Source organism: Sapajus apella, unplaced genomic scaffold, assembly GCF_009761245.1.
Source record: "Sapajus apella isolate SASKATOON/1434 unplaced genomic scaffold, GSC_monkey_1.0 scaffold89, whole genome shotgun sequence".
Taxonomy (NCBI): Eukaryota; Metazoa; Chordata; class Mammalia; order Primates; family Cebidae; genus Sapajus; species Sapajus apella.
Window position 1 is genome coordinate 2767560 of NW_022437029.1, and position 24790 is coordinate 2792349.

At 40.6% G+C, this 24790-nt stretch overlaps 2 protein-coding genes across 4 annotated transcripts in view; one reads left to right on the forward strand and one right to left on the reverse strand.

The window, feature by feature from the left end:
* Positions 1-348: 348 nt before the first annotated feature.
* TXNDC9 (thioredoxin domain containing 9) lies at positions 349-16607 on the reverse strand. Its single transcript, XM_032255454.1, has 5 exons — positions 16366-16607; positions 13179-13399; positions 7973-8091; positions 3496-3750; positions 349-1174 (listed from the first exon to the last, which is right to left on the reverse strand). Exons 2-5 carry the CDS (start codon positions 13365-13367, stop codon positions 1057-1059), a joined length of 681 nt encoding a protein of 226 aa, XP_032111345.1. The 5' UTR covers positions 13368-13399; positions 16366-16607; the 3' UTR covers positions 349-1056.
* Positions 16608-16859: 252 nt separating this feature from the next.
* EIF5B (eukaryotic translation initiation factor 5B) overlaps positions 16860-24790 on the forward strand; it is a 60679-nt gene continuing 52748 nt past the window's right edge. For all 3 annotated transcript variants that reach the window (XM_032255451.1, XM_032255452.1, XM_032255453.1), the window contains exon 1: positions 16860-17676. In XM_032255451.1, the coding sequence (XP_032111342.1) occupies positions 17642-17676 (35 nt within the window). In that variant the 5' untranslated portion in view covers positions 16860-17641. The remainder of the gene's footprint in view (positions 17677-24790) is intronic.

Here is a 24790-nt window from a genome sequence, read left to right on the forward strand (position 1 = left end):
GCATGGAACCATCACCCTGTATACAAGTAAAGAACCTTCATCCTATGAGTAAGCTGGGGCAAAAGCAATTGAGGCCCAGTATTCTCAGTCTGCTATTCCTGGGGTAGATTCTCTGTGCCATAAGTGGGGACTAGGTGGAGGAAGGAGAACCCTAAATCTGTTGGCTACTTTTGCTTGCAAGAGGGCTTCTGCAACACAGAGCTTGAGGGAATGAGTCATGCTAGTAACCTATTCTTCCAGAGGAGAAACTGTAGTCCAGGATTGGGAACTGGAGAGAGGGAATGGGGTCATGGCTCAAATGCCACAGAATCCCTATTCTTACTAAGATTTAGTAGACTTGAAAAAATGTTTTTGTTGGATGTATGCTTTTATGACAATTTTCATATAAACTTAAACTTCCAGTTACAAGTATTTTATTGAGCAGAGACAGTGGAGTTCCTTATGCTGTTATTTCAAAAGTCTTTCCTGATTTCTTTTTAATTAATGTTTAAAATACAAGCAATCAGGACCCTTTAAATAAGGCAGTATGTTCACAACCCAAAATAGCTTTCTGCTGGCATCAGTTGATTCAACACCAACATGCAGTGACCAGAATAAATAACCAGTTCTTTAATAGCTATTTAAATATATTCCAGAAGTGAAGTGTTTAGAATTCATTGACAAGTGCAGTATTGCACCAGTAAATGTTACTTGACCTGTTGTATAAATAGTGCCAATTAATTAGTCCTGGAATAGTTTTTGAATTTCTAACTCTGTAGATCAAAAACACAATTGTGAATGGTATAAAGGTGTATGACTCCTATTGTGATAAAGTCAATCTCAAAAATAGAGAATCCAGACCCGTCCCAGATAATTTAAGAACGGGGAAGTTTTCCTCAACTTAAACATGATGGCCACACAGAAAATAGTAAAGATACCTTTCAATGTGATACAACTGTATAAAATTCGAGAATATGAGTATTTAGATGACTAATGTATAGACATTAATAGAATGTAGAAAACACATTTAAATCTGAAGCAGAAGAAAAAAGACAATTTACAAAGAATTAATGAGTTCTAATCATCATCAGAGTCTGAATCATATTTCTTTCCTCGGATAGTTTTCTTTTCCAGCTTTGTGAAGTTTGTTCCAAATTTCTTTTGGCTCTGAAATGGTGGCTCCATTAAATTTCCACTAAAAATTTAAAAAAAAAAAAAAAAAAATAGAAAAAGCATTTTATTCTTTATGATTTAGTACTAGTATGCTAAACTACACAAAAATCTAACTTTGTTTCCTTCCTGTAACATAAAGAATAAAATTTCTTTAAAATGCTGGTGTCAAGGAAGAGGTATAATGCTTATATTGATGGTTAATAGCCTTAAACCTTATTTTGTACTATTAAATTTGTTTTAGATTAATATTATTTTCCTTTTTGAGACAGGGTCTCACTCTGTGGCCCAGGCTGAAGTGCAATAGTGTGATCACGGCTCACTGCAACCTCTACTTCCTGGACTCAAGCAATCCTCCCACCTCAGCCTCCTGAGCAGCTGGGACTACAGGCATGTGCCACCATGCTAAGCTAATTTTTAAATTTTTTGTAGTGATGACATCTCACTATATTGCCCAGACTGGTCTTGAACCCCTAGGCTCAAGCGATCCTCCTGCTTTGGTATCCCAAAGTGCTAGGATAATAGGCGTGAGCCAGTGCACCAGACCTATTTTCCTTTTTATCATTCATTATGAATTAACATTTGGTTAGCATAGTGCTCAGCTGTCACCAGAAATGAGAGAAACCATCGCATACCTCCTGATATGATGCATCACTTCCATAACATGCCTGTCAAAAATAGATAATTTGAATCCAATCTTGAGGAAATATAAGACAAACCCAAACTTGGAGATGTTCTCCAAAATAAACAGTTTGTACTCCTCAAAAACATCAGTCTTAAGAACCAAAGAATAACAATGGTAACTAAAGCTATAATAACTAAATGTGCTGCATTTTTGGTATGAAGGACATTATTGAGACAATGATAACATTTGAAATAAGAGCTGTAAATTACACAGTAATTCCTGTTTTCATAATTGTACTATGGCTATGTAAGGAAATGTTCTTAGGAAATACATATGGAAGTCTTGACGGGGTGAAGGATGCAGCAAACCACCATGGTACGTGTATACCTATGTAACAAACCTGCATGTTCTGCACATGTACCCCAGAACTTAAAGTATAATAAATAAGTTAATAAAATAAAAATAAAATTTTTTTTAAGTGGAAAAGAAAAAAAAAGGAAAATGTTCTTCAGAAATACATATGGAAGTCTTTAGGAGGAAAGGGACACTGTATCCACAACTTCTACTCAAATGGTCCCCCAAATACTTCACAGTATCTACGCAATGATAAAACAAACATAAAATGTTTAAAATTGGGTAATATGGGCAAAGGGACAATGAGGATTCTTTGTACTAGTTTGCAGGGCTTTGTTTCTACTAGCTTTTTGTAGAGATGAGGTCTCATCTCACTATGCTGCCCAGATTGGTCTCAAACACCTAGCCTCAAGCAATTCTGCCAACCTCAGCCTCTCAAAAGTGCTGGGATTACAGAAGTGAGCCACTTGCCTGTATACAGTTTGTTTAATGTTTAAAATTACTTCGAAATATAACTTTAATAAACATTAATATTTATGTTAATATTAAGAAAATGAAACCAATTTCTACAACATAGGAATTATTTTGGCATGTCTAGGAGAGTCAGAGAAAAGAGGGGAGGGAAATGGGGCAGAGAGAAAAAAGTGAGAACCTTCTACTTCTTGAAAGGCACCATGACTCTGGAAAGATTGCACAATTTTACCTGTTACTTTTGCAAATCAAGAAAAGGCAAAAAAGACAAGATGATATGCTCTGATTTGTGTAATTAGATAAATTATTTGTCTGAAGTAGTAGATAAAGAAATGAAAGTTGGATTTTGAATTGTTTTCAAACTAAAACTGTTCTTCATAGCAAGTAATACAAGCTAGGCATAGAAACCTTTTGTATTTATCAGTTTCTATAAGCAAAATGGGAAATACTAAGTTAAAAATCTAGTATTTTAAAATATAACTTTCTTTGCAATAGTGTATTTTTAATTTTTATTTTATCAAAGAGAATCACTTAAGTCAGTGTCCATTTGAGTAATCTGGCTTAAATTAGGGAACAGTCAACGAGAGATTGCCATTTTAAGTTTCCAGATTAATACAAAATTAGTTTCAATAGCATATGTTAAGCTGAAAACTTTTATAGTGAGGAGTACTGTGAGATTCACTTTTACTTATAAAATCAGTTTTATCTGTAAATCTGATTTTGCTGTAAAATCATACTAATAACACATGCTTTAAGAAATATGCTTTTCCTTTGAGAAACATTCTATACCTTAGCCGAAAGGTCTTAATTTCATAAAATAAATGTTACAAAAGTCCTCTGTAAAAATATCAGCTATATATGAACTAAAATCAGTATGATCTTTTGTTAAAAGTTACCTGTAATTAAGAATGTCAGAACAACCGAGCCTCCATTCTAAAGTTTCTGTGGTGAAGTCATCTGTATTTCCTAGGTCAGTAAACCCAACAACATAATCTTGTGTTTTCCCGTCTTTTACCAGTGCTAGTGTGGGAATGACTTTGATACGCAGTCTCTCACAAAGGAAAGGTGCTTTTTCCACATTCAGCTTCAAAAATTTGGTCTCGAGGTGTTTCTTGGACAATATCACCAGATGTCTGTCTAATATTTTACACCTGTAAGTAACCATATAGAAAATTATAAAATAAACCACAAATCTCTTTTTTCCAAAATAAATGTCATTAGGTAAATCTAATAATTATATAGTTTTTCTGTTGAGTCTCATAACATGGCAGCCAAACTACAGGTGTGTCAGATGACCTCAGTTCCAGATCAAAGGTTAGCTGCCTGATTATGAGATGGGAAAACAGCCTATAAGATTCTAGAAAGTCAGATTTGCATTAATGATATTATCTTTTAAAATATTAAATATATGCTTTAAGTCATAAAGGAAGTTGTCCTGTCTCGTACAGGAAAACCTGAGAAGGGACAAACTGAAACTTCACAAAACTCAGAAGAGACTAACAAAAATCAGAAATGCACACATGGTGCCATATTTGGAAGTCATGAAGAAAAACTGAATAGCATCACTGAGGAAAAACTCCTTATTCCTAAATATGAAACTCTGTCAGTAAGAAGCACATTAAGACTAAGGGTTACTAATAATATTTAAATAAATTTGGCCATTATGCTTTTAGGGAATTAAAAAATACCCGTAGTAACTTCTATTAAGCTACCTTCCAATGAAGAGGGAAACGGAAGTAAGATTTTCTTGGCTGGGCACAGTGGCTCACATCTGTAATCTCGGCACTTTGGGAGGCTGAGGCGGGCGGATCATTTGAGGACAGGAGTTTGAGACCAGCTTAGCCAACATGGTGAAACCCTGTCTCAACTAAAAATTAAAAAAATCAGCTGGGTATGGTGGTGTGGGCCTGTAATCTCAGCTACTTGGGAGCCTGGGGTAGGAGAATTGCTTGAACCTGGGAGGCAGAGGCTGCAGTGAGCCAAGATTGTGCCATTGCACCCCAACCTGGGCAACAAAGTGAGACTCCATCTCAAGAAAACAAAACAAACAAATGAAAAAGTGACATCTTCTTTATATTAAAATTTATTTTCTGGCCACTGATGCAGTGGCTCATGCCTGTAATCCCAGCATTTTGAGAGGCTGAGGTGGGCAGATCACTTGAGGCCAAGAGTTCAAGACCAGCCTGGTCCATATGGTGAAACCCTATCTCTACTAAAAATGTAAAACTTAGCTGGGTGTCATGTTGGGCACCTGTCATCACAGCTACACGGAAGGTTGAGGCATGAGAATCGCTCTGACCTGGGAGGTGGGGGTTATAGTGAGCTAAAATTGCGCCACTGCACTCCAGACTGGGCAACAGAGTGAGACTCTGTCTCAAAAAAAAATTCACTTTCAACTGGCCAATTCATGACTGTTTCTAAAACAGACTGTTGCAATAATCTTTAAGACTGGTGGTTCTTAACCCTAGGTGTTCATTATGATGAACTTTTATTTATTTATTTTTGAGTTGGAGTCTCACTCTGTCACCTCGGCTAGAGTGCAGTGACATAATCTCGGCTCACTGCAACCTCCCCCTCCTGAGTTCAATCGATTCTCCTGTCTCAGCCTCCTGAGTAACTGGGATTACAGGCACCCATCACCAAGCTTGGCTAATTTTTGTATTTTTAGTAGAGACAGGGTTTCACCATAGTGGTCAGGCTGGTCTCGAACTCCTGACCTCAGGTGATCCACCTGCCTCAGCTTCCCAAAGTGCTGGGATTACAGGTGTGAGCCACCATGCCCCACCAGGAACCTATTTTAAATAAGTCTATAATTATACCATTTGTCAATCAATTTCTAAAAATTAAAAAAAGCAACAGTCATGGTATAAATAGTTATAGGCCTTTATGTACATTTAAAAATAACAAGCATAATTAGATTGTTTATAACACAAAGGATAAAAGCTTGAGATGATGGATACTCCATTTATCCTGAAGTGATTACTACACATTGCATGCCTGTGTTAAAATATCTCATGTATCCCATATTTACCTACTATTGGCCACAATAATTAAAAATTTTAAAAAAAAGCAGTAGGCTGGGTTGAAATCTCTCTCTCTGTTTTATCATTTAGTATCTGAGTGATATTAGGTGAGTCACTTAATTTCTCCAAGCCTTGGTTTCCACACATGAAATGAGTGCCTCTGAAGATTACTGTGACTGTTCCAGGGATAATATTCACAAAAGCATTCCACCTACTATGTATGAGGAACTTTGCTAAAATATAAAATTAACTGGATGATTTTGATTTTAATTTTTCAGTTCCATTTGAAGGTGAGTACTCCTGATGATGCACTGTTTATACACCCATCAAATGAGTTTACTGACCACCTACTATGTGTCAGGCAGTTGCTTTAGGGCTATGATCCCAGAGCACAGTAGGCCACAATACAGGCAAATGCTCTGCCTCTACAAAACCAACAATTTAGTTGGGTAAGACATAGAAAAAACAAGTGAGGCTGGGTGTCGTGGCTCACGCCTGTAATCCCAACACTTTGGGAGGCCAAGATGGGTGGATCACCTGAGGTCAGGAGTTTGAGACCAGCCTGGCCAAGATGGCAAAACTCCGTCTCTACTAAAAATACAAAAATTAGCCGTGGTGGCAGGTGCCTGTAGTCCTGGCTACTTGGGAGGCTGAGGCAGGAGAATCCCTTGAACCCAGGAGGTGGAGGTTGCAGTGAGTCGAAATCCTGCCATTGCACTCCAGTCTGGGCGACCATGTAAGTCTCCATCTCAAAAAACAAAAACAAAAAACCAAAACCAAAACCAAAAACAAAAACAAAAAAACCCTAAAAAAACAAAAAAACCACCCCCACTCCAAAAAAATAAAACCCAAAACCAAACAAAAAAAAAATGGACAAGTAATATTTTATATACCAGTATATTTACATATCACCTCATCATATTTGTGAAAGGTTGGCAACTTGAGGAATGTGTGGCAATGGGAGATGGTTGTGTACCACAAGGGCAGAGGGTTTCTCTGATACCCTTCTGCCTGCCTAATCCCTTCTCTCTCTGTTCCTCACAAGAGATATTACTATCTCAATATTTTCTTTCATTTTTATTCCCTTAGTCAATGAATCCCAGGAATCAGTTCTTGAAAGGTGTCAACTAACAATGAAGCTACTGGGTTGAAAGGTCAAGAAAAAGGGGCAGGCAGGCCACAGAAATGAGAAAGACAGCAGGGCTGACACCACAGTGAGTGCCAGAGACGCTAGAGCACACTACTTGTCTGTTTCGGGGGGCAGCTGCCTGTTAGCAGAAGCCTGGCATTACAGTTTCAACTCTGCTATTATAGTTTTCTGAGTTTTTTAAAGAAAAATTCTGAATGTGAATATTTTCAAAAGGGTTTATCTCTCAATTTTTAAGTGTTGATAACTAATCAAATCTGTGGGCAAAACCACAAAGGCTTGGGTCCTTTGGTTTAAGACGTAACCTCTTCTGGGGAGGTATTAATATTTTATAAGGGATTTGCCTCCTTAGAGAGATTTGGAGACCTAGAGTGGTCTAAGAAAAATCACTTCTCCTTCTAGCCAAGACTGGCAGTCCCAACTCTGCTTTGGTGAAAGGTTTGGCCAAGCCACCATCTTTCTATCACAGTTGTTAGCTGAGAAGGACTGAGTGAAAGAACACTGACTCTCAACAGCTGTTCCTGGTTCCCAACATCATGGCTGAGATGGAAACAATTATTGTCATGATGATAAGAATTTTAAATGTACATTTCTAAGATGTTTTTAGAGTTAGCTAGTGAAAATATAATTCAAAAATATAGCTATTTATATGGGAATACATTCAATAATATTCATTTATATTTTTGCATGTAATTGTTAAGTTACTCTTTAAAATAACAATTGCCTAACTTTTCTCTCTCTCTCTTTTTTCTGAGATGGAGTCTTACTCTATTGCCCGAGCTGGAGTGCAGTGTCATAACCTTGGCTAACTGCAACCTCCGTCTCCCAGGTTCAAGCAATTGCCCCACCTCAGCCTCCCCAGTATCTGGGACTACAGGTGCTTGCCACCCCACCTGGCTAATTTTGTAGTTTTGCCATGTTGGCCAGGCTGGTCTTGAACTCCTGACTTCAAGTGATCCCCCTGCCTTGGGCTTCCAAAGTGCTGGGATTGCAGGCTTTGGCCACTGGGCCCAGGCTACCTAACTTAATACTAAATAACATATGAGAGAGTACAATGAAACAACTTTTTTCTTTTAGTTTTCTTCATTTCTCTATTAAGCTAGTATATCTCTATCCAAACAGTTGATTGTGTTTTTTTTTTTTTTTTTAGAAAAAGTTCATTGTGTTTCTTTGAGAAAAAGTCACGAATGGAAACCAAGTTACCTGAATGTGGAGTCTCTGTAGAAATGGCAAACCACTTTTTTACTCTCCTTGACTTCTTGAAAAAAGTCTCTTTCACTAGGGATTTCTCTGTATTCTCCGTGTCCTTTAGAAAGCCATTCCTAATTTGGAGAGAAGAAAAACATTACACATGTGAAATATCTCTTTCAGCACCACTTGACATTTTAAGTGTCTAAATCACCATTGTATTTTGAAATACATTTTTTTAAGTGTTTTTTATTGTTGAGAATGGATCTCGCTACAGTTGCCCAGGATGGAGTGTGGTGGCATGCTTATAGCTCGCTGCAGCCTCAACCTCCTAGGCTCAAGAGATCCTCCTATCTCATCTCCCAAGGAGTTGGGACCATTGGCACATGCCACACCATGCCTGGCTAATTTATTTTTCTTTTTTGGTAGAGATGGGGTTTTACTATATTGCCCAGGCTGGTCTCAAATGTCTACGTCCAAGCAATCCTCCCACCTTGTCCTCCAAAAGTGCTAGGATTACAGGCATGAGCCATTGTGCCTGGCTGAAGTCAATTTTATCTTACAGAGAAATGAATTCCTTTTAGCAGTTTACTTTCCTGCTTCTACTGTCAATGCAAAACTAGTCTATGGGCAGTGAATGTCTCCACAGCATGGCCTGGGTTCCAGATAATTACCTGTCTTGATAACTGAAAGTATTTGTTTTTCTCATAACCTCAAAAATAAAAATTTAGACTTGAGAGACTCAGAATATAAATGTCCACTTAACTTTATCCATGTACTCTTAAACTACTAACATCAGAAATATTTGATCCAAGTTACTACAAGTCTTTTAAAAATAATGCTCATGAGGCTGGGCATGGTGGCTCACGCCTATAATCCCAGCACTTTGGGAGGCCGAGGTGGCTGGATCACCTGAAGTCAGGAGTTCGAGACTAGCATGGCCAACACGGCGAAACCCTGTCTCTATTAAAAAACATGCAAGAAATTAGCTGGCCACGGTGGTAGGTGCCTATAATCCCAGCCACTAGGGAGGCTGATGCAGGAGAATTGTTTGAACCCGGGAGGCAGAGGTTGCAGTGAGCTGAGATCATACCACTGCCTGGGCAGCAGAGTGACTCTGTCTCAAAAATAGATAAAAAGAAAAAGAAAAAAGTAAAAAATAAAAATAATGCTTATGAGATAAAGCCTTCTCTTGGGGATGGAAAGTGGTTACTGCAGCTCTGAAGGGCAAGAGTCCTGTCTGCTTTTGATAACCACCTTAGAAATGTTTAAAAAGCATCTGCACCTGTACTAATTGTTAGGAAGGGCTTCTCACAATGAACTGCAATATATTCATAACTCTGGTCTGTGGCTTCCAGCTTGAACAAAGATTAAAGTTTTAATCTCTTTCCCATGTCGGCCCTTCAAATATCACACATTGCCTAAGTTTTCCCTTCTCCACACTGAACACTTCCAGTTCCTTACAATCATTCTCATATGAAAAGATTTCTAGAATTCCTACTCTTCCAGGATATCATCTAAACACGCTCATGTCTTCTTAAAATGTGACAGATGTCTCCATCCAGCCCTCTAGAAGGAGGTACAACCAAAGAGCTAGGAAGGCCATCTCCCTTCCTCCTTTGGATGTCAATGAACATGGCCCAGACTATAACAACTGTGGTGTCCAAATCACATCCGCTTATGTTGAACCGGCACGCACAGGAGACCCTGATATTTTCTTTGGCATATGAAGTTTCATGACTGCTTTCGCAATTTACCAATGATATGTGCCCTTAAAAAGTATTTGTTAGGCTGGGTGCAGTGGCTCACACCTGTCATCTCAGCACTTTAGGAGGCTGAGGCAGGTGGATCACTTGAGGACAGGAATTCAAGAATAGTCTGGGCAACATGGTGAAACCCCGTCTCTACAAAAAATACAAAAATTAGCCAGGTGTGTCGCACACGCCTGTAATCGCAGCTCCTCCGGGGGCTGAAGCACAAAAATCGCTTGAACCCTGAAGGCAGAGGGTTTGTTGTGGGTGGAGATCATCCCACCGCTCTCCAGCCTGGGGTGCCTGGGAAGGCCCTTTCTCAAAATAAAAAAAAAAAAAAAAAGTATTTGTCTTTTAAAAAGCTGCTATTTCTAGGCCAGGTGTGGTGGCTCGCCACCTGTAATCTCAACACTTTGAAAGGCTGAGGTTGGCAGATCACCTGAGGTCAGGAGTTCAAGACCAGTCTGGCCAACATTGGGAAACCCGTCTCTATTAATAATACAAAAATGAGCTGGGCTTGGTGGTAGGTGCCTGTAATCCCAGCTACTAGGCAAGCTGAGGCAGAAGACTCTCTTGAACCCAGGAGGTGAAGTTGCAGTGAGCCAAGACTGTGCCACTGTTCTCCAGCCGGGCAACAGAGCAAGACTCTGTCTAAAAAAAAAAAAAAAGCCGCTATTTCTTTTCAATATTTATTCTCAAGTGTTTAATCAAGAGGCTGAAGGCCTGAAACTGTCCTGGCTTTTTTGAGGGAGGATGTGCCCATTCTGAACCTCTACCAATGCTCAGGGCCTCTGCTGACACATTCACTACACCCCTGTGCTCTTAGCATAGCCCCTTATGGACAGCGTGTGCTCCTAAGGTACTTGCAGAATGGAATGAGGCAGGATGGGCCTACCTGAGGTATGGCAGCTGGGCAGCACCTGGCTCTCAGTGGCCATCACCCAAGCCTCTGCTTAACTCCTCCTATTTCTTACGTTATTCCTCTGCTCCCTACCTATGTGCGCCAGCTCTAGTTAAGAGTAGGAGGGTGCTTGGCTGAGAGAAGAATATAGGTTCACCTAGGCCTATTAAGTGCTGAGTATAAGTCACTGCATACACTGATCTCGCCAATATCGTCGTGGATCAAAAAGTCAAAATGTCTGTATAATCTAATTACTGTATAATCTCTTATAAAAAGAATATCTACACAAATCACTAGGCTTCTTGCCTACTTTCAGAAGACATTTTAATAAAAAAGATCTATTAAAATGCAATGAAAGTTCTAAAATAAGAACCTCTAAATTACTCCATGAGAAATGCATTTTAAATTGATTTACACATTAATAATAAAAAAGGCCTATATCCAGCCTCCCTGACTTAGTTGGTTTTAACCATAAATATTCAGACCACTGTTGTGAACTGCCAAAAAGTTCCTTTAAGACATTATTTAATGTATGTTCATCACTGCAAATCAGGTGAATTCATAGTCTCTCTACAAAATATCCTCGTTATGAATAATTATTTTCAGTTGCAAATCAGCAATTAACAGTGTACTTAAATGTAATCATGAAATATGAGTTTGTGGCAGAACCTAAACATGTATTACCTTAAATTTCAATAATTCATCCTCTGCATACTAATTATCAGCCCTATACTATGAAAAGCAGCCAACTGGGCCTGGTGCAGGGTGGCCCACACCTGTAATCCCAGCACTTTGGGAGGCTAAGGCAGGCAAATCATCTGAGGTCAGAGTTTGAGACCAGCCTGACCAACATGGTGAAATCCCATCTCTCCTAAAATACAAAAATTAGCTAGGTGTAGTGGCGGGCACCTGTAATCTCTGCTACTTGGGAGGCTGAGGCAGGAGAATCGCTTGAACCCAGGACATGGAGGCTGCAGTGAGCTGAAATTATGCCACTGCACTACATCCTGGGTAATAGAGCAAGACTCTCTCTCTCAAAAAAAAAAAAAAAAAAAAAAAGGAAAAAAAAGCAACCTATTTTCTAAAATAGTGTATAAGCAAAAGCCATGTAACATACTCTATTTTAGAAAACTCAAAATATAGAAATTTGGACTCACTCATAAAAGATTACTTCCTTTCGTAGTAACTCTTCTAAACATATAAACTGTTCTAAACATGAGAGTGTAAACATATCAAAGTCATGCTAAAGTAACACAAACAAAACTCCGTCTCTTTTTTGGGGGAACTGGGTCTAGCTCTATTGTTGAGGCTGGAGGGCAGTGGCACAACCTTGGTTCAATGCAACCTCCACTTCCTGGGTTCAAGCAATTCTCCTGCCTCAGCCTCCCAAGTAGCTAAGACTACAGGCACACACCACCACATCTGGTTAATTTTTGTATTTTTAATAGAGACAGGGTTTCACCACACTGGCCGGGCAGGTCTTGAACTCCCAAACCTCAGGTTATCCGCCTACCTTGGCCTCTCAAAGTGTTGCGATTATAGACTTGAAAGCCACCATACCTGGCCAAAACACCCTATTTCATCATAAAAGTTAAGCCTCATGTTTTAGTCAGTCAACTGAAAAGGAACCAGAGTTGGCAATAACGTATTTCCAGGTAACCCAATGGAAATATGTTTTAATCAAAATTCAATTTACAGAATTTGGCCAGATATGGTGGTTCATGCCTGTAATCCCAGCAGTTTGGGAGGCTGAGGCAGGAGGATCACTCGAGGTCAGGAGTTTAAGAGCAGCCTGGCCGATATGGTGAAACTCCGTCTCTACTAAAAATACAAAAATTAACCAGGCATGGTGGTGTGCGCCTGTAGTCCCAGCTACTTGGGAGGCTGAGGCAGAAGAACTGCTTGAACCCGGGAAGCAGAGGTTGCATTGAGCTGAGGTGTCACCACTGCATTGCAGCCTGGGTGTCACAGTGAGACTGTCTCAAAAAGGAGAAAAAAATTCAATTTACAGGATTTAATCCATTGGTTTCAATCAGAGTTTACAACTCTGCATTTATTCTATACGAACATTCTAAGAGGCAACAAGGATAGAGCTGTGGCCACCTTTCTTTGTTACAAAGCATGCATTCTTTTGAATACGCCACATAAATATTTCGTTGGAAATGCCCGAAATAATTTTTTCAACATAAATTGACTTAATAGCTCTTATCTCACAGGTGTTATCTCATTTGCTTTGAAAACAGCTAAATTATGATAGGCTTTAATATTACCTGAAATGGAAACCAATGACTCCCTAGCCCTCCATTCAACCAAGCAAATTTAAGCTCAGAAAAACGATCTTGGGCAGATCTTTCTTTTACTTGACTGTAGATTAATACAGAGATTGGGCTAATTTTGAATGTATCTTCAAAACATATTTTTTCTGGGAAATTTTTTAACAGTAATAGGTACTATGAATTCCAAAATCCCTAATAGAAAGATTGAAATGTAGGTACTACAGCACATGTATATATAAGTTGTTAGGCGCATACTGTTATAGCAATTTCAGAAAGCAGGGCAGAGAGGTTACTTGTTTCTGCTGTTGAGCTTTCCTTAGTGCTTCAAGTCTCTTTTCTTTAAGGCGTTCCAATTCATCCTCATCCATCTGATCCAGTTTCTGAATTTCAGAATCCAAATGTTCTTCCACTAGTTTGGTAGTCTGAAGCAGCTGATTCTCCAGGACTTTGGAAAACATGTCAACAGATGCATCAGCTTCCATTCTTCCAAATGGTACAGAGTTCAGCCTGGGTGCTGGGGAGAAGATTTACAAAGTACATTTTAAAAAATGCAAACAATAAGCAAGTTTTTCTTTACCATCTTCAAAAATTCTGGTGAGTATATAATGTGAACTCTATGGAGTATTCTAATGACATCCAAGCACTTGACATTGGGCTTAAGAATTTTTATCTGTTTTTAAATTTAATTTTCAATAGGTTCCAGTCACACCACTCAAAAACAACTTATAGCAAATTTAGGATGCTTCTGATCTAGCATGTGTTTTACTATACTAAAGCAAAGACAAGTCTTTAAGACCATCACCAAACCACAGAGAAATGAGTTGTGAAGTTATACCTAGTGATATACACTGACATTCAGCGTTCTTTACCAACGGAAAAGAGAAATCAGAAACTGCAAACAATAGGAAGGTACAGCTACTGAGGTTTTACACATAAATATATATATTAAACTTTACTTAAACAGACACAGAGTAGAGTTGAGCAAAACACAGATTTTTTCACGGTCGCTGCCCAAATGAGTTTCATTTAACTCCTAAAACGTCTCATTACCATTTATGTAAAGAACAGTGCCTGGTGTTCCCTAAGCATTAATGTCCATTCCTGTTCTCCTACTACCTAACAAAAAAATCGATGAGGCTGAAAAATTAATATTGGTTTCCATTTACTGACAGTATTAACTTTGATGTAAAACACTCCAAATACTTAAAAAAAATTTTCTCCTCATCATCACTCCTCTGGGCAAAATAAGAGTTTCAAAATATAACTAATCCAGATTAGAAAGAAAGACCGATCTCAATTAAAGTCGTGCATCACTTCACAATGAGAATACATTCTAGGCTGGGTGCCGTGGCTCACACCTGTAATCCCAGCACATTGGGAGGCCAAGCTGGGCAGATTGCTTGAGTTCAGGAGTTTGAGACCAGCTTGGGAAACATGGTAAAACCCTGTCTCTACTAAAAATAGAAAAATTCGCGGGCACAGTGGCGTGAGCCTGTAGCCCAGCTACTTGGGAGGCTGAGATGGGAGGAGGATAGCCTGAGCCCAGGAGGCCAACGTTGCAGTGGGCTGAGATCACACCACTTCCACTCCATCCTGGGCCACAGAGCTAGAGCCTGTCTCAAAAAAACAAAAACCCATAAAACAATGGGAATACATTCTGAGAAATGTGTCATTAGGTGATTTTGATGTTGTTCAAACATCATAGACTGTATTTACACAAACCCAGAAGGTACAGCCTGCTACACACCTAGGTTATACCACACAGCCTATTACTCCTAGGCTACAAATCTGTACAGCATGTTACTGTACTAAATACTGTAGGCAACTGTAACATAATGGCATTTGTGTATCTAAACATAGAAAAGGTACAATAAAATACAGTATTATAATCTCATAAAACAAAAATGTCCTTAGGTGGCACATGACTATATGTTTAAAAAGAAATGGAGTATTTTCTACTAGCAATTAGTACAAACTTTTATTAATTTTAAAAGAAATGGGAGTATTTTGTACCAACAATTAGAGGGCAATTTTATGTGTATCTCAGGGTTATTACCCCAGAAATGATTTATAATTTGTCTATCAAAGCAGGAGGCTGTTGCATGTCAATAAACTACGATACGTTTGCAAATACTGCTGAAGCACCCAAAACTTCATTAACAGACTGTCATTCACTCAGCTTCTGACACAGATCCTGACCCACACAGGCCCTCTATAAGCATTTAGCTGAAGAGAAATATTCTTGCAAACTTCAATTCTGATTCCTTCTTCTTTACAGGAAAAGCATTTGAAAAGCATACTTGATTTCATCCTTGTATCATCACAGAACACAAAAGGTACTCAATGAACATGTGTTTAATGTTGAATGAACATTTGCCTCGCTTCTGTCCAAAGTATTTGAGTTTAAAAAACCAAATTGTAAGCTCCTTGTAAGTGCTATAAAATTGGAAAGGTGCTGTATTTCAAATACAGCAAAATATTTCCACACTTCCTGGGCCGGGCGCGGTGGCTCAAGCCTGTAATCCCAGCACTTTGGGAGGCCAAGGCGGGTGGATCACGAGGTCAAGAGATCGAGACCATCCTGGTCAACACGGTGAAACCCCGTCTCTACTAAAAATACAAAAAATTAGCTGGGCACGGTGGCGCGTGCCTGTACTCCCAGCTACTCAGGAGGCTGAGGCAGGAGAATTGCCTGAACCCAGGAGACGGAGGTTGCGGTGAGCCGAGATCGCGCCATTGCACTCCAGCCTGGGTAACAAGAGCGAAACTCCGTCTCAAAAAAAAAAGAAAAAGAAAAAAAAAGAAAAAAAAAGATTTCCACACTTCCTACTGCCCAAGGAAAATGTCAGTAGGACTGTGACCCTCAGGGAGAGAGCTGGAAGGAGGAGAAAATAAGTTACTGAATTTCACATTAGAACCTGTGATCCACAGATAAGCACAGAGAATGCTTATCCCTGAAATTTTAAAGGATGAGGCCAGAATTTAATTCTGGGATAACTGGAAACAGAAGCGATTAGGAGCAGCTATTTTGGGTGTAGGTGTTGGTGGTCAGAGCATTGAGAACGGGGTAAGTAGACCATGCAATAACCCCCTGTTAGCTTTTTATTCTTCAAACCACAGCCTCTGATTCTTCCTTTTTACTACTCCGCTGGAAAGGTGGGACACCGCGCGTCCTCAAATTCCCTAGTCATTTCCTGGACATCCTCACAAGTATCCGCCAAAACAACCAAGGGGCCTGGTCCCTAACCGCACCCTAGGTACCTCCCCAATGGCATCCCAGCGTCCGGGGAGACGGGGGAGGGCACATTCCCGGCGGCCCCAACTTCAACGCCTCCTCGTGCGCACGCGCAAGAGCCTCCGCCAGGACACCAACACCGGTGCCGGGGCCTCGCCCCTCCCCCGCCCCGGATGTGGAGCAGCGTAGTGTCCACCAGCACCGGAACGCAGTGGTCGGATTTTTCTCATCACCCTCTGCCTCACCTGAGCTCTCGGTAATGCCTGAGAAGTGCGAGAGCAGCAGTTTCAAAAGAGAGGTCCACTCTAGCTCTAGCCTTCCAGTAGCTGCCGGCGGCTACAAACCGGCCGTCACTTCCGCCTCCGTACTGGCTACGAACCTCGCGCGATATCACCTTGGACGCCCGAGGAAGGGGCGGGAGGGCGGGTGGCGAGCAGTTCTGCGCGTGCGCCTCCCGCCCAGCAGCCCGTAACCCGAGGTTTTCGGCCCTTGCTTTTCTCCCGGTACGCGGCCGAACTGGAAGGCCGCAAGGCATGCTGGGAGTTGCAGTTTTTTAGTGCGCAGGCTGGCGTGGCCGGACTTTTCTCAGGACGGTGCTTCAGAACTCGCGGTCCAGCGTGCGAGACTGGAAATGAGACAGCTGCGCTCCTGCTCAGCGATGACGCTCGAACTGCGTTTCCGTTCCGTTGAATGAACATTTTTCTTTAAGTCGAGGCATAAATATATACAGCACAATTAACTACTGCACAGTTAAAACCCAAAATATCACCGTCCAGATCCAGATATAGAACATTTTCCACTACTCCTGTAGGTTCCCTCTTGCCTCCCCTAAACACAGGAATTTTAGAACTTGCTCTCGCTTTGAGGGTAAAAATGAAGACCTATGTTAGGGAATTGATCGGGTGTGTCCTGTTCTATGTCTTATTCAGCGACTGTACATAATGCATGATGCACGGATGTTACTGAGAGGTCCCTATTTTGTCCTGGATTTGTCTATCTCGCAAACCCCAGAGGACTCATTATTGGTTCGTTGTGATTCTTTACTGAACTTCGTACAGCTGAGAACACAAAGATATAAAGGGAAGCCCAAGGCCTACTCCTGAACCGAAGCGTGCGTTCCCCAGTCGTGAGAGGGATGGGTTGGGGAACTGACAGCTTCATTGTCCACCTCCGGGTTCTAGAACCTGGAACCCGCGCAGGCGTCGGCCTGTGGCGGACGCTTTGCGGGGAGGGGGCGCTCGGGCTCCTGCCTGGCCGGCGGGTCAACCGGAGACGCTCTACCCGAAGCGCAGCTCTCGATGAGCCGCGCCCTGCGTCCTCACGCCGAGGCGACAGGGCGATGCGCTTGCGCACTGAGAATTCACACCATATGTGCCCTGTTCCAGTGCGCGGGTCTGTGGAGAGCCGGGTGCGAGCGGCGGCAGCACTTGGGGAAAGGAGCTGAGCGGAGACCAAAGTGAGCCGGGAGGCAGTGCGTCTGTGAGAGACCGATTAGAGGGGCCGAGCGCCAATTGACAAGCAATGGGGAAGAAACAGAAAAACAAGAGCGAAGACAGGTAGCTAGGGGTTGGGTCCGTACGGCGGCGGCCGCCGTGGCTCTGTGGGGTGCGCGGGTCTCGCCCGGCGCGGGGTTGGATCAGGGTCCGGGCTTGCCACCACTCTCTTGTGGCACCGCGCCAGGGCCCAGAGTGGGCGGCGCGGGCCCACGCCCCCGGGCCGGGCGGGCACTTAGGGCCTCAACGGCGGGCGGGTCCTCCCAGCTGTGCCTCGGTCCCGTAGCTACCCTTTCCCCGGCCTGAGGAGTGGGACAGTCATTTAAGGGTTCCCGGCCGCGCGGGGAGGGTCGGACGGCTTCGCCAGGGTGGCCCAGGCCAGTGCGAGGTTTTTCTCGCGCTACTCTTGGCGAGGGTCGGGAAGTTCTTTTTATGCTTTTTGTACCTTTGAGTACTTGGGAAAGAAAGCAGCCTGCATGTGAAGTACGGCCAGGTTTCTCTACTCGCGGGCTCAGGTATGTTAGAGTTATGGGGAGGTGTTTAGCAGTTCGCTCTCTCAACTTAATCTGATTTGGTTACAGTTCTCATTTATTTGAGGACTGATTGTCCAGCCTCCATGCTTTTCGCTTTCCTTCTTCCGGCCTGTCTCTTTTGGTCGTTTCTTTGCTTTCTAGCCCTCCCCTAAGAAAGGAAGGGAAGAAGAAGAAACAAACCGGGGTCGCTCCTTTCTAACCACCTAAAATGCTTGGGGTGGGAGGGTAAGGGTGTACGCGAGTTACTTACCTAGAGATTTTTGAGACATTTCTCTCTGTCACATTCGACTGAGTTCTGAACTCTTATGATTGAAAGAGCTCACTTCCTGGGAGTGAACAACATCTGTTACTTTTCACGTTCGTACACTACCCACCAAACTTAAATACGAGGCGGAGAGTAAGGTAAATTAAAACACAAAACTAATGCCAGTTCATCAGTCTGACTCAAAACAGATGAGTGGTCTTGAAATTAAGTTTACTAATTATACATTGTAATCCTGGATCGTTTTCTCACCTAGCGTTTGACTAGCTTATGAGTAGAATTAAAAGACAACAGTCTTGTATTTCAGTTTTAGGTCGATTGGAGGAAGTTAATTGGTTTGGAGAATAGAATTATTGCTAATCAAACCAGACAAATGATAAAAAAGGGTTACGGGTGATGTAGTGGAACACAAATTTCTTTATTTTTGGCAGGAATTTTTGATGCATAGCGTACTTTTTTCCTTGCTGAGAGAAATGTTCAGCTGCATCTAGAAAATAAATGAGTATAATAAACCTTTATGTATTAATTACCTGGATTCAACCATTGTTAACACATGGCCTATTTTGTTTTGTCCCACCTACTAGATTTTTTTTTTTTTTTTTTTTTTTTTTTGAGACGGAGTTTCGCTCTTGTTGCCCAGGCTAGTGCAAAGGCGCGATCTCAGCTCACTGCAACCTCCGCCTCCTGGGTTCAAGCGATTCTCCTGCCTCAGCCTCCCAAGTAGCTGGATTACAGGCATGCACCACCATGTCTGGTTAATTTTGTATTTTTAGCAGAGAGGTTACTCTGTTGGTCAGGCTCAAACTCCCGACCTCAGGTCATCTGCCCGTCTCGGCCTCCCAAAGTGTTGGGATTACAGGCATGAGCCACCGTGCCCGGCCCCCACCTACTAGATATTTTAAAGCAAATCTCCCTAGCTTTTCATCTGTGAATACACCAAGTTAATCTGTAAGAAATATTAACAGTGATTCTTAAACATTAACAAATAGTTTTCTAATTTCCCTGATTGTCTTATTACATTTTTTAAAAAATTTCGTTCCTTTGGTTTAGGATTACACAAATGTGTTCTTTAGATTTAAAATTACATATATATGTGTTTTTGTTTTGTTTTTTTGGAGATGGAGGGGCAGTCTCACTATGTTGCCCAGACTGGTCTTGAACACCTGGCCAGTGATCCTCCCACCTCAGCCTCCCTAGTAGCTGGGATTACAGGTGTTATATGTTACCCTACTTCCACTTTTTACTTTCCAGGCTCTTTCACAATGTAAGAAAGCCATTGGGAGACAAGAGGTTTATTGTCTGTGTATTTTTAGGGAAAAGTGAATGTCTCATTGATTTATAAAGGTTTTCAGGGATGGTGTAAAGTGTAAATTGCACACTAGACCCTTTTGTTAAATGATTGGTTTGGTTCTGTAGAAGAAATGCCGCTGGTTAGTTTTTGTTTCTGTTTTTCCCCCTCTCAAACTAATCTGTGGTTTTTATTTTTTGGCTCATGTTGATGGGAAAGTGGTGGCAATATAATTTTAAAACATTTACTTTCTCATATACTAACATATGAAGTTGAAACATTTTGTGAGTGTGTGTGTGTATGTGTGTATAAATGCCTCATGGACTCCTTTTTATGAGTAGCTTTCAGATTGTATCTAAGAAATCCTGAGCTTTAGCAGAGTCTCCTTTGAGTAGAACTGCTTGGGTTTTTATTTTGGTCCTCAATATGAGATTGGGAGATGGGGAATGGCAAGTTCCATGCTGTGTGAGTTAGCTTTTTCCCTTTGTTTATTTTACTATTTCTTTCCTTTCTTCAAGGATATTTTGGATATTTGTAAACAGGACAAAAACACAGACTGGAAAGAAAATATGGAGGGAGAATGTCCAATTTTAGGATTAATAGTCTTGTTTGTGTAAAATGAGTTAGAGATCTGGTTTTATTCTCCTTCGTGAAGGTCCTCACTTTAAAGATTTTACCGTCATCCCACCTCCCCTCCTCGGCTGTACCAGGCATGTTTCTAGCAAGGTGCGAACTGGGTAAGAAATGCACAGCTGTTACTTATCAAGATAAGGCATGGAACCACTTTTCAGTTCTTGGAAAGAACATAAAATACTTCACTGTCCTTAATTCTTATATTTAATTAATCCTTATTTTAACTTCTTACCCACTCAGTATTCATTTAAAATTGGATTTTAACTTATTTACTTTTATTTGCATAGCATATGTCAGCGATTGAGATATTTATTCTTGTCTGTGTATTTTTAGAATTCTAGAACTTTGTTTAAATTCCAAGTTCTAGAATTCTCTTCCAGTTTGTGTAAAAAAAAGTTTTGGCTTTTTTTTTTTTTTTTTTTTTTTTTTTTTGATGGAGCCTTGCTCTGTCACCCAGGGTGGAGTACAGTGGCATGATCACTACGTACTGCAACCTCCCCCTCCTGGGCTCAAGCAGTTCTGCCTTAGCCTTCCAAGTAGCTGGGATTATAAGTGCCCAACACCATGCCCGCCTAATTTTTGTATTTTTAGTAGGGACAGGGTTTCACCATGTTGGCTGACTAGTTTCGAACTCCTGACCTCAAGTGATCCTCCTACCTTGGCCTCCCAAAGGGCTGCGATTACAGGCATGAGCCACCATGCCCAGCCTCAGTTTGTGTTACTGTAAGAATGAGATTTTGATATGGTGTTTGTTCAGCAAGTTTTCCAGACGTTTTTCAGTTGCCTCAGGAAACTTGTTGAGGCAAAGGCTAGGATTCAGTATCCAGATATCAAACAAATATAATACAAATAGCCTAGGTTTAATAAAGGAATGCATTTCTTACTTGCATATATTTGAATTAATAAAACTCCCATCTGCATAAATTACATCAAAAAAAGAGGCATAATCAGAGTTCTTTTGGTCTAGACTGTTCCTGTACTGATGCTTTACGAAGTTGATAGGAGAAGTTCTAGTTTGCTATAAATTAATAAGAAACCAGATTTATAGACTTTTGTTGGTAGTAACTAACCTCTCTAGCCTTTCATGCTGAGATTCCCTTTGAGGAGGCTGTTCAGCTAATTTTAATGTTACTTGCTCATTAGTTGTGCTTTATTTATCCTTCTAAGTTATTCCAGCCTTGCAGTTGATCTGTAAGGTGAGCAGAACATTGTTTTACTGAGGAAGTGTGAGTGTCAGTGGTTAGGTTAGAGTAGCAGTTCTCAACCTCTGGTCCTAGACTCCTTTACACTCTTAAATTCCTAAGGAATACAGAAAGCTTTTGTTTATGTGGGTTATATCTACCAGTTAGAAGTATTACAAATTAAAACTGAAAAGTTCTTAAAATATTTAATTTAAAAATAAAAATAAACTTACGTTATTTTACATGACATTATTAAATACATTTTCAAAAATAGTGAGAAGAGCTAAATGTTCTTGCAGACATCTTTGTTATGATTTAGTGGAAGATAGATTCTCATATCTTCTTATTGCATTTGATGTGCAGCATCATCACACATTTAACTTCTGAAAAACTCTGCTGTACAGTTGTGAGAAAATGACAATGAAAAAGGCTAGTAGCCTCTCAGTATTATTTTGAAAATTGTTTTGATCTCCTAAAATAGTTTAGATTCCCTAAAGAGATCTTGGGAATGAATTTGAGGACTGATGGCCTAGGGATTTCTAAACTAGATTTAGGCATTTGTGAGACATTTCTCAAGTTGTTTGACCATCATTAACGTATGTCTTACAGTCTTACAGGTGCTGAGAATGCTTGAGAATATCACTTAAAGACAACTTAAGGCATATGTGGACATGTTAATGTTCTTGATATTTTAACAATTTGAGATTTTTTTTTTTTAATGTGATACTTGTCAAGGTAAATATCAGTTGAGATTGATTTTAATTGGGAGTCCATTAAATTTTTAGATTATTTATGACACTTGACATTTTTATGGTGTAAAATCATCCCATTCAAGAAATATATTGAGGTTTAAGCACTTGAGTGCCAGATATTTTTCTAGATGCTAGAAATATATTTGTGAACAAATAAGTAATATGATTTGCCTCTCCATTTAGTTGGTTAATTTAATTGTGTAACAGTAAAATATTATTATTTTCTTCATTTTAATCTTTAGGATTTGGCTTTTCCCAGGTATCTTAGAATTTTGGTTACTGTTAATGTAATCATTTCTCACCCCACCCCCACTTTTTTTTTTGGTAAATGGTAAAGGTTTTTTTTTTCCTTCCCTCCTTCCTTTCTGTTTAGAGACAGGAACTTACTCTGTCACCCAGGCTAGAGTGCAATGATGTGATCATTGTTCACTCCAACCTTGAACTCCTGGACTGAAGCAGTCTTCCCTCCCCAGTAGCTAGGACTGCAGGTGTGCACCACTGTACTCAGTTAATTTAAATTTTTTTTTTTTGTAGAGATGGGATCTTGCTGTGTTGCCTAGGCTGGTCTTGAACTCCTGGCCTCAAGCTATCCTTCCATCTTAGCCTCCCAAAGTGCTGGGATTACAGGCATGAGCCACTGAGCCCAGCTTGGGTTGTATTTTTGTTGTTGGGTTGTGAGAGATCTTGCTATAGTCTGGATACTAGGTCCTTATCAGATATATGATTTGCAAATACTTTCTCTCATTCTGTATGTTTTTTTTTCACTGCCTTAGTTTCTTTTTCACAAAGTTTTTTATTTTGTGGAAGTCCAGTTTATTTTTTTCTGTTGCTTGTATGTTGGTGTATCTAAGAGTATCTGTTGCTAAATCCAAGATCTTGAAGATTTACAAATATGTTTTCTTAAGAGTTTTGTTGCCAGTTGGGGGCAGTGGCTCACGCCTGTAATCCCAGCACTTTGGGAGGCTGAGGCGGGTGGATCACCTCAGGTCAGGAGTTCGAAACAGCCTGGCCAACATAATGAAACCCTGTCTCTACTAAAAGTACAAAAATTAGCTGAGCATGATGGTGGGTGCCTGTAGTCCCAGCTACTCAGGAGGCTGAGGCAGGAGAATCGCATGAACCTGGGAGGCAGAGGTTGCAGTGAACCAAGATCACGCCACTGTATTCCAGCCTAGGTGACAGAGCGAGACTCCGTCTCAAAAAAAAAAAAAAAAAAAAGTTTTATTGCCTTACCGCTTGCATTTTGGTCTTTTTTCCAGTTTGAGTTAATTGTTGTATATGTTATGATGTAGTGGTTCATCTGCATTCTTTTATATACAGATATCTAGTTGTTCTAGTACCATTTGTTGAAGAGAAAATTTCTTGCCTTATTGAAAGATTTTGGCACCTTTGTCAGATCGTTAGCTTCTAGATATGTGGATTTATTTTTGGACTTTAAATTTTATTTCTTTGGTCTGTATGTCTGAGTCTGTGTTGGCACCACAGTTTGTTTTTTGTTTGTATGTGTGTGTGTTTTTCTTTTTGTTGACACAGAGTCTCACTGTCACCCAGGCTGGAGTGCTGCAGTGCGACCTCTGCTCATTGCAACCTCTGTCTCCTGGGTTCAAGCGATTCCTCTGCCTCAGCCTCCTAAGTAGCTGGGATTTTAGGTGTGACACCTAAAATTTTAGGATTTGAGGGATTTTAGGCACTGCCATTCCTGGCTAATTTTTGTGTTTTTAGTAGAGACGGGGTTTCACCATGTTGGCCAGGCTGGTCTCAAACTCCTGACCTCAAGCGATTCACCTGCTTCAGCTTCCCAAAGTATTGGGATAACAGGTGTCAGCCAGCATGTCCAGCTGTCACCACAGCTTATTTATTTATTTATTTATTTAGAGATGGAGTTTTGCTCTTGTTACCCAGGCTGGAGTGCAATGGCGCGCTCACTGCAACCTCTGCCTCCTGGGTTCAGGCAATTCTCCTGCCTCAGCCTCCTGAGTAGCTGGGATTACAGGCACGCGCCACCATGCCCAGCTAATTTTTTGTATTTTTAGTAGAGACGGGGTTTCACCATGTTGACCAGGATGGTCTCGATCTCTTGACCTCGTGATCCACCCGCCTTGGCCTCCCAAAGTGCTGGGATTACATGCGTGAGCCACCGCGCCCGGCCCTGTCACCACAGTTTTGATTATTGTAGTGTGAATTTCCTTGAATGAAAAATTTCAAACACATAAAAAAATAGAATAGTCTAATCAACCAACATGTGTCCATGACCCAGGTTCAAATTCATTCATAAATGATCTCGTTTCATCTGCATTCTGCCCCCTCCCTTCTTTTCTCCATTATCTTGATACAATCTCAGACATTTGTAAATATTTAAAGAAATTATATAATCCATTATAAGAAATGTTTATATCTTAAATATTGATTTTTAAAAGTGGCACATTTCATTCATTTGGAAAATTCAAATACAGTGGAATCTTTGTGTTGTCAGATAAATGAAACGTCATTGTACTTTTTCAGAGGGATTTTTAAAACTAGCATTTGAA

What these genes read in the sequence shown, in the direction of transcription:
- TXNDC9 (XM_032255454.1), bottom strand. Translation starts at nt 13,367, where the DNA reads ATGGAAGCTGATGCATCTGTTGACATGTTTTCCAAAGTCCTGGAGAAT. An exon ending in AAGCTCAACAGCAGAAACAA is followed by an intron (nt 8,092 to 13,178) that starts GTAACCTCTCTG and finishes TCTCCAAATTAG; the next exon opens with GAATGGCTTTCTAAAGGACA. An exon ending in TCTGACATTCTTAATTACAG is followed by an intron (nt 1,175 to 3,495) that starts GTAACTTTTAAC and finishes TTAAATTTTTAG; the next exon opens with TGGAAATTTAATGGAGCCAC.